The 15,494-nt window shown below is 43.0% G+C and overlaps 1 protein-coding gene across 1 annotated transcript in view; it reads right to left on the bottom strand.

Moving 5' to 3' along the window:
- Positions 1 to 1,686: 1,686 nt before the first annotated feature.
- The window catches only part of SPATA5 (spermatogenesis associated 5), a 382,760-nt gene continuing 368,952 nt past the window's right edge, over positions 1,687 to 15,494 (bottom strand). Inside the window, exon 16 of the mRNA XM_044302228.1 lies at positions 1,687 to 1,939. Within this exon, the coding sequence (XP_044158163.1) occupies positions 1,763 to 1,939 (177 nt within the window). The 3' untranslated portion in view covers positions 1,687 to 1,762. The remainder of the gene's footprint in view (positions 1,940 to 15,494) is intronic.

Below are 15,494 nucleotides of genomic sequence, written 5' to 3'. Positions count from 1 at the left end.
ACATAGCTGATCGTGGCACCTGACATCAATATTAAAGTGTAAAATAAAAAGAAATCATACTTACCTCATCCGTTTGAGCGCAAAAAGCCAGCCCCCATCTTGATTGAAGATCCGAAATGGCTCGCGGCCCATGATGACGTCACCACATCGGCTCATATGTCACCACGCACAAGATTTTGCGTGGGATCTTCAATCAAGATGGTGGCGGACGGCTCTTTGCGCTAAAATGGATGAGGTAAGTATGACATTTATTTTATTTTTTACCGCCATTCAGGGAAAATTGATTTGTTACCACAAAGCACCAGGAAATTGGGCTTTGCGGCAAATTGAACTTTCCCTGAAATTCGGATCACTTTGTGGACTTCGATTCGCTCAACACTAATAGCAACCGATCAGATTCGCGTTGTAGCCTGCAACAGCCATGTGCACATGTTATATGCTGAAACTAGAAACTAAACCTACACAATTATATCCGGGAAATGAATAGAGATTTCCTAATCTATTTCTGTTGGAATTGATCTTTACAAATGAATTCCCAGCAGTCATATTTTATGGCGGACTGCGGCAAAGCAGAGGCAGGCTGTTATAAAATAGGCAGGATCTGTTGCAGATTTGTGAAGGTGTTTGTGTACAGTACCAAAAACTGCAGCCTACTCGACCTTAGGTGTGGATTTGAAATCAATTGATGTTGCGGGTTTCACCCTTAGAAAGGGAGAAGGTGAAGTCCCCTGCAAAGACTTTATGTAACATACGGTTTTTGGTGAGGAAACCAGAGCAGATTTTTCTGCTAGATTTTCTGTCACATGAGAACCCAGCCTTATCTTCTCCTCCCCTAATACGGCTGGAATATGTATTCTCTGTGTATTGCCATATGATACGCTGTATGGCACTGTATTAGCCCCCGTTCAAAGGTACGTTTGAATTCCGTCTGAGGATCAGGCTACCGAAGCAGACTGTATCCGGCATTGCCCGATACAACCATGTACCACTAGATCCCCATGGACTATAATGGGATTTGACGGTGATTTGGCCGCTTTTCCATCATAAATGCAGGGTTTGGGCTGGTCAAATACCACAGCGTTTTTTTGTCCGGCCGACAGCCGGCATTTATGCTGGAACAGCCCGTTGGATCAGACTACAGAATTCACCACGCTACTGTGAACATAGTTTCGTAGAGACCACCATCAGATTACATATGAGTGGCTCTGCTGTGTGCATCACGCCCTAGGCTGAATTGTAAGTGCATGTTAGGATTGTAATGCTTTTATTAAATTTTCCAACTTTTCAGGAGATTCTCTTCTCAGACCAAGTAGTATGTAGAAATAGCAAAAAAAAAAAAAAAAAAACTAAAAATCAGGTCAGAATTTGCCCTGGAGGAAATGCGCTTTTTTTAGTCTCTAACATGATATAACTAAATTTTCCTTCGAACAGACTACCTTAGAGATAACACTTCCTTCCCGTTTCTGGCTCGTATTCATTAAGCGTCTGTACTTTAGGAATGTGCTACCCTTCACTGTCTGTCAAGCGCGTTCTCTCATCACCCATCTTGAAATTCACCTCCTGAGGTAACATTTCAGCAGCATCTCTGGCAGATGAATGTACTGTGTATGGATTTAGCTTCATGAGCATTTTGCTATATGACATGTCAGATTGGGTTTCATTAGGGAACATTTTCACAAGCCGCTGATCTGTTATTAGCCATTTACTTCCAGAATGCTGACGACACGACAGTTTAATACGCTTTCCACATACAAAAGGCAACTTATAAATTATGCTGTCCACTTTTCTGATGGTAAGTCTCGTAAAACTGGAGAAGGGAGTCGGGAATTCTTGGTGTCACGATGGTCAAAGCTTGATCAAAATGCTTTCCCGTAATACAATTAGCTTGTATATCCTCTTGCAAAGCCAATAATGCGGCCTCTCGACAAAGAGCAGTGATCTGCAAAGAAAAATAAAAGGTAATATATATCAATATGTCAAGTGGAAAGCAGAAACTGGAGTAGAGTATGAGGAAAAGAGTAAGTTGTGAAGACAGGCCTAACCAAAACTTTTGGCGTAAACGTCATACAAAACATGGGGTGTTCATCGATAGCTGCCTCGTTTTTTGTCCAGATGACCGCCGTCATTTATGCCAGAACAGGCCACCCAAACAGACTGCTGGAACTCCTAACGCTACTGTGAACCTAGTGTCAGGATGCCGTAAAAAATGTAAAAAGTTATCCTCACCTGTCCCTGCTGTTCCCGCTCTGGCACTTTGCGGGTGTCCTGCCAACCTCTACTTCCTGGCCCTGCTCTACACATAGGAAGTGACTGCTTGTGACCCTCCCTAGCCAGTGACTGGCTAAGTGGTCATTTCCTATGTGTCTAGAGGGACCAGGAAGCAGAGAGTGACAGGGGAATCGGGAATAGTTGGAATGGGAGCAGCGCGGGATCAGTGAGCTGAGTATGACTCTTTAGGCGCATTTAGATGCTGAAAGGAGCAGCCGTTTGTTGGGAAGGAAGCGTTCCTTCCCGACAGTAGGCTGCTCGTTAAGTGGAGATAAAGCCCTGCATTTACATGCAGCAATCGCCTCCTTAGTATGAGAATGAGCGATGGCTGCTGCTATTGCTCATCTCCATACAAAATAATTGTCCCTGGGCAGCAGATTGCTGTTTAGACAGCACGACCTGCTGCCCGGGAGCGATGATTGAGGTATTGAGGCATCTTTAGATGGGACTATAATTGGGAACAAGCATTCGCAGGAAAGTTCCTTCCTGATAATCAGGCCATGTAAATCCAGTACCATTGAATAATAGCCATGTGCAATTAAGAGACAGCACAGTAAAGCTGGCCATATACATTAGATGAAAGTCAATGGCCAATTTCAACCATTTCAGGCATCTATCGTATTTAAATATTACGCCATTAGTGGCTAATATGGTTGACTATTTGCCATTTTTCACATGATTTACTTGTCTGCGTACATTTTTTACCCAATTTTTTTAAGCCATGTCACTGATCTGTCAGTTTAGTCTGGCTTGCTGATGGTCATTAAAACAAAAGATCAGCTGCATGGTGTATGGTCAGCTTTAGGGGGAATGGAAATATTGTATACCATATGGTAGAAACTGATAAACCCTGTTACCATGGACAGAGTGTAATGTAAAAAGAAGGATTTATTACAGCAGCAGTTTTTTCAGATAAAGCCCTTATTGGACTAATATTTTTGGAACTGAAGGTTTACCTGAAATGTCCGCACCAGCTCTCTTTCCATCTTAGTAAACAGACTACTCACAAAATGTTCCTGCACGTCATGGTGTGATTATCTCAGGACTCATGCACACGACCGTATGTTTTGTCCGCATCTGATCAACATTTTTTGCGGTTCAGATGTGGACCCATTCATTTCATCTGTATGTCTGTTCCGTGGACCCACAAAAAAGATAGAACATGTCCTATTCTTGTCTGTTTTGCAGACAAAAGGTGTTTGAAACATACTGCAGGACTCTTCTGACTCATTTTCACCATGTAAACATTATTTTTAGGGTTGAGCGATTCGCGCTTTGGATCCAAGATCCAAAGTCGATTCCCCCCCCCCCCCCCCCACATCTTCATTTTAATGCTGTACGGAGACCTGTCTCTGTGCAGCATTAAAATGTATGGGCTTTGAGAAGGCAAAGATCATGAAGTCTGAAGTTGCGCAAGACTTTTGTGAAGAACTTCAGCCTTCGATTCTACAACTTTAAAAACATTTTAAAACAGGAATCCAAAGTCGGCTTCGGTACAGACTGATGACATTGTGCTCATTCATCAGGTGATCATCATTTAAGGTGGGTTCACATCACGTTTTTGACATCCGTTTAAAGTATAATTGGAAAAAAAGGGATACAAAGTCTAGCACACCACTCTTTTCCCAGTAAAACAAACTATACATTAATGTATATATACACAGTACAGACCAAAAGTTTGGACACACCTTCTCATTCAAAGAGTTTTCTTTATTTTCATAACTATGAAAATTGTAGATTCACACTGAAGGCATCAAAACTATGAATTAACACATGTGGAATTATATACATAACAAAAAAGTGTGAAACAACTGAAAATATGTCATATTCTAGGTTCTTCAAAGTAGCCGCCTTTTGCTTTGATTACTGCTTTGCACACTCTTGGCATTCTCTTGATGAGCTTCAAGAGGTAGTCACCTAAAATGGTTTTCACTTCACAGGTGTGCCCTGTCAGGTTTAATAAGTAGGATTTCTTGCCTTATAAATGGGGTTGGGACCATCAGTTGCGTTGTGGAGAAGTCAGGTGGATACACAGCTGATAGTCCTACTGAATAGACTGTTAGAATTTGTATTATGGAAAGAAGAAAGCAGCTAAGTAAAGAAAAACGAGTGGCCATCATTACTTTAAGAAATGAAGGTCAGTCAGTCCGAAAAATTGGGAAAACTTTGAAAGTGTCCGCAAGTGCAGTCACAAAAACCATCATGCGCTACAAAGAAACTGTCTCACATGCGGACCACCCCAGGAAAGAAAGACCAAGAGTCACCTCTGCTGCGGAGGATAAGTTCATACGAGTCACCAGCCTCAGAAATCGCAGCTCAGATTAGAGACCAGGTCAATGCCACACAGAGTTCTAGCAGCAGACACATCTCTAGAACAACTGTTAAGAGGAGACTGTGTGAATCAGGCCTTCATGGTAGAATACCTGCTAGGAAACCACTGCTAAGGACAGGCAACAAGCAGAAGAGACTTGTTTGGGCTAAAGAACACAAGGAATGGACATTAGACCAGTGGAAATCTGTGCTTTGGTCTGATGAGTCCAAATGTGAGATCTTTGATTCCAACCACCGTGTCTTTGTGCGACGCAGAAAAGGTGAAAGGATGAACTCTACATGCCTGTTTCCCACCGTGAAGCATGGAGGAGGAGGTGTGATGCTTTGCTGGTGACACTGTTGGATTTATTCAAAATTGAAGGCATACAGAACCAGCATGGCTACCACAGCATCTTGCAGCGGCATGCTATTCCATCCGGTTTGCATTTAGTTGGACCATCGTTTATTTTTCAACAGGACAATGACCCCAAACACACCTCAAGGCTGTGTAAGGGCTATTTGACCATGAAGGAGAGTGATGGGGTGCTGCGCCAGATGACCTGGCCTCCACAGTCACCGGACCTGAACCCAATCGAGATGGTTTGGGGTGAGCTGGACCGCAGAGTGAAGGCAAAAGGGCCAACAAGTGCTAAGCATCTCTGGGAACTCCTTCAAGACTGTTGGAAGACCATTTCAGGTGACTACCTCTTGAAGCTCATCAAGAGAATGCCAAGAGTGTGCAAAGCAGTAATCAAAGCAAAAGGTGGCTACTTTGAAGAACCTAGAATATGACATTTTCAGTTGTTTCACACTTTTTTGTTATGTATATAATTCCACATGTGTTAATTCATAGTTTTGATGCCTTCCGTGTGAATCTACACTTTTCATAGTCATGAAAATAAAGAAAACTCTTTGAATGAGAAGGTGTGTCAAAACTTTTGGTCTGTACTGTATATATTTTTTTTACAATGGAACTCAGGGGCATGGACAGAAACACCACGAAAGCACACCATAGTGTTCCGCACCGCAGCTCCGGATTGCAGACCCATTCAAGTTAAATGGCCAGTGCCCGCATGAGGCCTTACACAGGCATATTGTTGGGAACAAGCGTTCATAGTAACGTTGGTTCCTGATAATCTGCCCGACAATTGTGTGGTATACATACGCCATTACACTTTCACATTATCAGTCATTTTCATCTTACCGGCCCTATAACTGGTTTTGGTCTACACGTTGGTTTGATAAATAAGTGCAGAAAACTAAGAAGCTAAAAGCTCTGAGTGTCTTTCTCCCCTCCAGCTCCCCTCTTTTAGACAGCGGAAGCAGGCCAAGCCTGGTGTCATTCTACAGACATAAAGACACATTGCTGTTGTGAGAAGGGCTTGCGGGATGAAAAGAGATATTGTGAGTTTTCAGTACAGCAGAGAATACAGTGATTGGTATTCACGGTGCGCCCATCTCTGTGAACCAAAGGACCAGCTGAACCCTATTTGTTTGCCCATTCAGCATATTTTTTTCTGTTTGTTCATTTGCTGTTGCCCCGCATATGCCATGCTGATGGAAGCCAAAGCAGTTAAGTCGCATTTTAGAGGATTTAGCAGCATGTTTAGGAAGCTTTCACAAAAACATGCGCGGCTTTAGGTGGCTTTGTCATGCAACAATATTACACTTAGTGCCATGTGGCTGGTTTTTACATGGCCAATGAAGCTAAAAATCTACACTGAATTCCTGTCAGTGCTCGGGAAATCCTATACCATTCAATGCATTTCCCTCCCGCTTCTTCCTCCATTCATTCAATGTTTTAGGTCTCTGAAAGATGTGGTAGCATTCCCGTCTTACATGAGCGCTCCACAACTCAGCTCTGACTCGGCCTGTCACTATAATCTCCCCACAGTATCAGGTGATGACTATAGCAGTTTGGGCATATATTGAGATAAAACACAATGGGGCACATTTACTAAAACGGTTTTTAGTTTCCCCCTTGTGCTGCCATGGTGAGGCGTGTGCCTCCTCATAAACTAGGCAGTCCTGGCACCTGGCGAGAAAACTTCCTTATTTATCTATCCCAATATATACGACCTTTTAGCTATATGTAAAGTAGCTCACTGAGCATGGATGGGGGGACCTAGCCCCAGATCTCCTGCCTCCCTGCACCAGATCTCCCAAGCTTCTAGTCGGCCCTGCACCAGAGAAGTAGATAACACTATCTGCGCATGTACAGAGCATATACTTCTACTTCCCCAGCAATGCAGTCATCTGCGCATGTGCCAATAGTATCTATGAGTGCAGACACAAGATTACAGAATGCCCTATAACAGTGATGGCGAACCTATGGCACGGGTGCCAGAGGCGGCACTCAGAGCCCTCTCTGTGGGCACCCGCACCCTGGAGAAAGTCTATGGTATACCAATATGCCTTAGAATTTGCCTGCCATTCAATAGTGCAGGACATGCTATGAACAGCACAGGCAGCACATTGAATGTAGGCAGGTTATTATAGCTAAATGATAAAGTACATGGAAGATATATCATATTGGTGTTCAGGTAAATTGCCGTGTTGGCACTTTGCGATAAATAAGTGGGATTTGGGTTGCAGTTTGGGCACTCGTCTCTAAGAGGTTCACCATCACTGCCCTATAATCTCACGCCTGTGCCGTAAATGACATAGCCAGGTAGTGCTGTACCAGGCTATCTCAGGAACTCCCATAGAAATGAATAAAGCAGCCGCATGCATGCACGACCGGCAGCTCCATTCATTTCAGGGGGTATGGGCCACTCCTTTCTCCACGGGTCATGGGGCCCCCATTTTCTTGATTGGTGGGAGTCCAAGCAGTAGGGTCCTACCGATCAAATAGGTATCCCCTATCCTGTGCATAGGGGATAACTTAATATAACCAGACTACCCCTTAAAAGACCTTTAGAAGGGCAGATAAATGCCAATAGGTCACATAACCAATCATTTATACTTACGATCGTTTGTGCGGCAGTTACTGAACATTTTTATGCTTGCACAGAAGACCTGATCAGCCAACCAACGAGTGTTTCCTAAGAACATTCATTCCCTATGATAGACTTGTGTAAAAAGACCCTAACATGGCAGCCATGTTGCTCATCACCCTTGACCTCACTATTAACAATCCAGTAGCACCAAGAGCCCTTTTATGTTGGCCAATAGACTGGGCAATGATTGATTCCCAATCACTACCCGCTTGTTAGCTGTACTTACAAGCAGCAATAATCGCTACTTTATTAGGAATAAACAATCAGTACTATGATCATTCATCCCCATACAGCAGATCCCTGTTTCCATTGAGTGATGTGTTGCTGACTAACAAGGTATTTTGGTGCAGCAGAAAAGATCACTCACCCAACAAACTCACCTTTGCTCATTTTTTGGGTAATCAGTGGCACATTTACATGGGGCAATTATTGGGAATGAGTGTTCATACAAACGTTTGTTCCCAATAACTGGCCTGATCCTCAACCCATGTAATAGGGGGTCCAAAATTTACAGAAAAACGCAATGCAAAATACTGTAAATGAAATGTATAATTGCCCACAGATTTAAGAGTTACGTATGGTGACTTTCCTGAGTGATTTATTTTACTAGTTACTACTGAAATGACAGGCTGGTCTTTGTGTAAATATTGGTTTAGTTCATAAGATGGCTGTCTCCATATACAGGCGGTAGGCTTTCCATAAACAGGTGTTAATTGCAAATCTAGCCACATGCCCATGCTGGAAAGAGGGTGAACGAGGTAGCGTGCCTACAACATCCCAGGCTTACTGCATATTTTTAACTCGCTCCAGTCTTTCCATGTTGGAGCTTGTTGTTTGTAAAGAACGTGGATGAAAATGAGGTGAGGAGCATGAAATTCCTTTGTGGTGATGAATATGAATGAAATACACAAGGATGATTAGTGAGCCGATTGTAAACACGCTTTCCACCGAGAACTGCTACTATTCATATACCTAGGAGAGCTTCCCACATATACTGGCTCTGGAGACACAATGAAATACACACTACAAGTCTCATTTTGCTGACAGTTTCTTTTTGCATACAACCACTTGGTGCAAGTACTATACAATATATCCAGGTGCACATTCACCGAGATAAAACCTGGCGTCCATACTTTATATAGTACAAGCAGTATGCGTCATGTGTGACATTCTTCACTACTAACTTGGTGCAAGTACTTTGGGGCGATTTATCATTCTGAGTGCATCTGAGGTTAGTCTTCACATCGAAGTTGCTATGTGCAACTGTGCCAAAATTTATGAATATGGCACATGGTATTAATAAATGTGGGGCAAGTGCAATTTAGATGTGCGCCTGGGGGATACCTGTGACTTGTTTGTGAATTTTCAAAAAGTTGCACTTAAGGCTTATATGTTTTGGGGTCCCTAAACTGCGGATTGGCCCGTGTGCTGTCCCAAATTTTTTTTGCACACCCATTTCACCCACCCGCTTTCAGCGTCTGGGTGTCTGTTCCGCAAGTAGACAGAACACAAGATGAGAATTACAGACCCACTGAGTCTGCAAAAGAATGTGGATTGCGCATGAACCGCATCCATATTTTGCGGATATGGTTGTGTGCACGAGGCCTAAATGTGGCACAAAGGTGATTTACACTGAAATCCTGACCAACATTTCACTCCACTTCTGAAAGTGCAGCTCTCAAATTGGTGCAAAAATTTGCACAAATCCACATGTGCGACAGCGCTCGCGACCTTTACATGCCAAAAAACTGGCATACAAGATTTCCCCCTATATGTACATATAAAGTGATAACTTACCCTCTCTATCTAAACACCCAAACAAGAAACTGCTTCTGCTGTGTGGTCTGTCTCCTGGTCTGCACTGGGGTCAATCTCAGATTTGCAGTGAATACATAATTACCATATAGCGCGCAGCAGTGCTTTACACTGAATGAGTTAAACTGAGGAATCTCACACAGAGCAATGTTTTAAGTTCACATTCAACAGGTGGGGAGGATTCAGGCCAGAGGTTCCTGTCGCCGGTTCTAACTTGCCGGGAAGATTTGTTTCCTCCTCTAACATAAACCGTTTTCCAAAAATGTACAAATTATAGCAAATTTTATGTCTTTCATAGAAAGGTATGTGAAAAATATTTGAAAGCACTCAAGCACAGGAGAAGACTCTGGGCTGAGCACCAGGGAACAGCCAGGTGAAGAACAGCATGGGGAAATAAAGCTGCCTTTATCCTATCCATGTTCAAGGACAGTAGATAAATGTCCTGCAAGACACATATGACCTAAAGCTTCATCTCCATAGGAACAGAATGCTTTGCCCCTCTCTGGGATGTCTTATCCATAGGGCCATAGTTGTAACTTGAAGTTATTGTGCCTCGACATAAAATCTGTAACAGGGCCCCACATCATGCAAGTTAAGGTACTGATAAGGTCTTAAAGGGGTTGTCAGATACTAATCCCCTTCCCACTGCAGCCAATTTTTTTCCCTTTGCACCTCCCAAGAGCCGTAAGTTTTCGATTTTTCCGTTCACATAAACTCACAGCATGTTCTATAGTGTGAGTTTTTCACGCAGCTCTGGCTTCATAGAAGTGAATAGGGTTTGCATAAAAAAACGGAAGTCATCCGGATGCAATGTGTTTTTCACTGATGGTTGCTAGGAGATGTAGATTGTTATTCTTCAGTTTTTCTTCATTCACATGAAAAACGCTCAGAATCTGGATGAAAAAACGCAATGCTATCGCAAGAAAAACTGATTGAACTTGCATGCAAAACCATCAGGTTTAGGGGGCATTCACAGGATAATATCTGTTTTGCGGTCCGCAAAAAACGGATACTGGTCGTGTGTTCTACATTTTGTGGATCTGCATGCCCCACTCTTTGTTAGAAATGCCTATTCTTGTCTGCAAAATGGACTATTTTTTGTGTGGAACCGTTGAACGGACATATGGATGCAGACAGCTGATGGAGCGCTGTCCTCATTTTTTGTGGCCCCATTGAAATCAATAGGTCCGCATCCGATCCTTCAAAAATGTGGATCGGATGTCGACCAAAAATACGATAATGTGAATGCCCCCTTATCCTGAACAGATACTGACACAATCCGTATCGCTTGTGTGAAAGAGGCCTAAGTCAGACAACCCTTTAAGGCCCCTTGCACACGACCAATTTTTTTTTTTTTAACGCACACCAGTTATTTAAATGGATCTGTGTATCTCATGTCCTATTCATGTCCGTTTTCACTGACGTGCGCCACCTATTAAAGTCTCAGATCAGCGAAAAACTAAATACGCTCGGATGCAACTCAGACGCAAAAAAACTGATACGGATCGGATGAAAAACGAAAACAGAAACCATATGCAGGGTATAACTATACAAGGATAAGTGATACCACAGTACATGGGTAATAGCAAACGCACAAGAATACTACTCAGTGATGTCACAAAATACAGTATATATAACAACTCTATAATACAATCTACAACGGTCCATTCCGAATTTGGGATTACACTATAGAACATGTAAGGGTATACAGTGCGGATGTGCGTGCATGTGTAAGTTACGGCACAATCTTAATACTTTCGCCTGGTATTTGGTTATACATCTTACAGAGCTCTAGGTGCTTTTTCTATGTAAGCAACCTTGATTTCAGAGACAGGACAAAACATAAATCATTTGACTTTTTCAGATCTCTGGTTGCAGCAGCACATGCCATGAAAATCAATCCTATTTTTAGATGCAAAGCTGAAGGGGAAGATTGCCATGTAGGGGAATATGCCATGGAATTGTAAAAGGAAGTAACATCTGCATGTAAAAAGGCAGCAAACAAATGTCCGTCTATACAGAAACAAGGCAGAGAGGAAATGGAGCCGCAAACTTTGCATAAACATCCAATACCCTTGACTTGGTGCATAATGTAAGTGAATGAAGCTGGCGCAGGCTGACTATTAGCGGAGCTGCACCAAACAGGATCCAGTAGATTATGCTGCAGATTGTACACAGTGCTAGCGCAGTGTTTCCTTCTTCTGAGAGCCTCTAAAGTGCTCCAGCTGGCAAATGGTTTAATGCTGTGAGAGTGGTGTTGAGCGGGCACACAGTAAGAGCAAGCAGAGTTTCCTCTGAAAGCAGGGAAAACCCCAGTCTAAACAAAAAATGCTCAGGATCAGGGGCTTAACTAGTACCTGCTTCCTGAGGGTTCCTCTGTCACATAAGAAGACACCAGTGTTAGGCTTCTTGCACACGACCGTATGGCTTTTTTAGTATTTTGCGGTCCGTTTTTCACGGCTCCGTGTTCCGTTTCCATTCCATTTTTCTGTATGGCATATACAGTAATTACATAGAAAAAAATGGGCTGGACATAAAATTTTCAATAGATGGTTCCGCAAAAACAGAACGGATACGGAAGACATACGGATGCTTTTCCGTATGTGTTCCGTTTTTTTGCGGACCCATTGACTTGAATGGAGTCACGGAACCTCATTTGCGGGCAATAATAGGGGTAGTTCTGGGCTTGTTAGGCCACCTGTACACATTGCAGAAAACGCATGTTTTTTCCGCACAGAGTCCGCTGCGGAAAAACCACAGCATAGTACAGTACCAGCAAAGTGTATGAGATCACAGAAATCTCATGTACACTTTGCAGATTATTTCCATGCCGATATAGTCCTGTATGTAGCACGTCAATTATCTTTGTGGTGTTAGCTGCAGATTTTTAAAGGAAGGGTGAGATCTATGGATGGCAAAACCGCATCTAATCCGCATCAAAATCTGCAATTAGAAATTTTGGTATGGATACGCTGCAGAAACACACATAAATCCACACGGAAAATTCGAACAGATCTTAAGTGTGTTGACCTGCACCTATGTGCATGTGGCCTTACAGGTCTGCACTGGGGTCCAGAGCTTCAACTGATACTTCCCCTTAGGGCATTTTAGGGTCTTCAATAAAACCTCTACAATGGTGTCAGAAACTCACCTGTCTAGGCTCCAGTGGCACGTTCCTCTACTTCGATGCGGTCGCGCCTGGAGAAACGGGCTGCCAGGCCAAGCCCCCCAGTAATGCGGACGCTTCCCTAGCAAAAGAGCACAATGCTCTGCTTCTAGCCACAGCGTTCGTATGCTGGGGAGATCAGGTGCTGCTATTTGCAAGTGCTGTGTGCAATTAGCTGCAGGCTGACTCACTAGCCGTGTTCCTGTTTCGTGTATTTTTGGAATACTTGTGTTCCACACCTTGGCTTGCCTTTTTGACCACTCTCTGTCTCACGTTTTGGTACTGAGCTTCCCGTCAGGTTCTGATTTCTGCTTGGATTTTTGACTACTCTCTGTCTCTCGATTTGGTACTTTGTTGTCCTCCTGGTTTCGACCCATTTCTGTACGACTCTGTCTTTGTGTCTTGTGTTGTCACTTAGTGTTGTTTGTCTCGTACCTTAGCAGAGTAGGGAACGTCGACCAGTTGCGGACTTGCTACCTAGGGCTTGCACTGCAAGTAGGCAGGGAAAGCGGCTGGGGGTTCCCTTAGGGCTCATGTACTCGAATGTATTTTTTGTCCGTGTCTGTTCCTGTTTTTTCATGGCACCATTCACTTCAAAGGGACTGCAAAAAAAAAGGAAATGACTCTGTGTGTTCTGTGTTCGTTCCCCCCCAAAATAAAACATGTCCTATTATTGTCTGCATTACAGACAAGGATAGAAATGTTCTATTATGGGTCAGTATCCGTGTTTTGCGGATCCACAATTTGCAGATCCCAAAATAACAATGACTGTGTGCATGAGCCCTTATATTGTTACATGGAATCTTTTTAAACACAATCAAGAGGAGAAGTTAGCTACTTCCTTCCTTCCCTGCTGGCATCACCACAGAGCTTTCCTGCATTCCTTGTACTCAATCACTTGTTATAAACTTTGTACACCTAAGGACTTGTTCACATGGACTTATTTGATGCTTATTTTGATGAGGAAACTGCATCGGAATTTGCATGGAAAATTACTCACATCTGCTTCCAACAGTTTTTAAAAGGAAGCAGTGACCGCTTGCTTTTTTTTTTTTTTTTTTAACAGCAGCTTACTAGAAACAGTGCTGAGTCCACAGCAGGTGGCCACAAACAGATCAGTCCTACTGAATGGGTCTAATCAACATGCATACCTGTGCCAGAACCCAGCCTCAGATTTCTGCTGCGGGTTCCACGGGCAAAATAATCATTGGATTTTTCTCACAAATATTTTGCCTCTGTGAACATACCCTTAGGGAATATTCATAAGTATATTTAAGTAGAAGCAGAAAAATCTGTTGCTGAAGCTGCCTACAAAATCAGTACATTTTCCACTCAGATTTTTTTTTGCATGGCTTTTGCCACTTTTTAAAAAAAATCCTATTTGGCTTTTATTTTCGGGGCAATTTCAGGCACTGATTTCACCTTAAGATACGGCAAGACTCTTTTTTTCAGTCTGCTAAACAAGTAATTTGGAAAGGTTCCCAGAAGAAAGCCTGTTAGTTCGGAAAAGGACGTGGCACAGCATGGCTTAAGTTTGCAAAGTTGCATCTGAACAAACCGCAAGACTTCTGGAACAATGTTCTTTGGGCAGAGAAGACCAAGGTGTAAAAGTTCAGCCATAATGCACAGCACCACGTTTTGCTAAAACCAAACACAGCATACCAATTGTCAAGCACTGTGGTGGAGCGGTGGCAATTTGGGCTTGTTTTGCAGCCTCAGGACCTGGACACCTTCCAGTCATGGAATTAAACTCCTCTGTATACAAAAATATTCTAGACTGAAATGTAAGGTCATGTATCCAACAGCTAAACCTTGGCCAAAACTGGGTCATGCAAAAGGACAATGATCCCAAGCACACTAGCAATGGCAGAAAAGAATCAAGGTGTTGCAAAGGCCAATCAAAGCGCAGACCTAAACCCAAAAGAAATGCTGTGGCGGGACCTTAAAGGGAACCTGTCACCGGGATTTTGTGTATAGAGCTGAGGATATAGGTTGCTAGCTCGCCGCTAGCACAACCGCAATACCCAGTCCCCATAGCTCTGTGTGCTTTTATTGTAAAAAAAAAAACGATTTGATAGACATGCAAATTAACCTTAGATGAGTCCTGTCCCTGAGATGAGTCCAGCGTGAAGGAGCTGCCCTGCATCCTACGAATCTCCTCCTTGCTCCCTGACATCACAAAGCTAGAGCACAGTAATCTCGCAATGCGCGAGCTAGCGCATGCGCAGTATCGGCATAGTCTTCCTTCCCTGTGCTGGCATCAGCCTTAGGGAACAAACTGCGCATGCGCTAGCTCTCGCATCGCGAGATTATGAATACTTTTTTTTGCTGCTAAAGGTGGTTCTATTAATTTATAGGGTGTACTTAGTTTTTCACACATGGCTTTTCCATTTTAGCTTCATGGTAGAATCTGTTGTGTATTGTCCATCTGAGGTTGTATGTGTATTTTATGTCCTAATATGTAAACACATAGAATTTAATGAGGGTGTACTTAGTTTTTCTCATGACTGTACAAGTATCTTGCACAATCTAGAAAGCCCCTGTTCTGGAAATATGTGCAGATCCCGAAGGCGGTATCTGCACTTCCCAGACTTTTATAGCACATCTACAGGACATTCCATCAATGTCCATTATCATAATACCCCTTTAAATTGAGAGGGTCTTCCAGGGAAGTGTCTTCCTCTCAAGAGGCCATGTATGCCATAAGATACTTGTGTTACTCAAAGACCACTCTTTTTTCATGTTTCCTCAAAGGGAGCACAGAAAGAATTCAGTTCCTAATGGACACATTATTCAAACATTGTGATATCTGTGCTCCAGAGTTAATTTTTAATTTCCTGACCTACTTGCAATGCTCAAGCAATCTTGGCTCTTTTTCACAACATATGTGGACCTTACTGCAGGAGTGAAAGCAGAGTCAGCCCAAGAGGGAACAA

This window comes from Bufo gargarizans, chromosome 1 (assembly GCF_014858855.1).
Source record: "Bufo gargarizans isolate SCDJY-AF-19 chromosome 1, ASM1485885v1, whole genome shotgun sequence".
NCBI classification, from domain to species: domain Eukaryota; kingdom Metazoa; phylum Chordata; class Amphibia; order Anura; family Bufonidae; genus Bufo; species Bufo gargarizans.
This window is presented reverse-complemented; position numbering and strand designations above follow the sequence as displayed.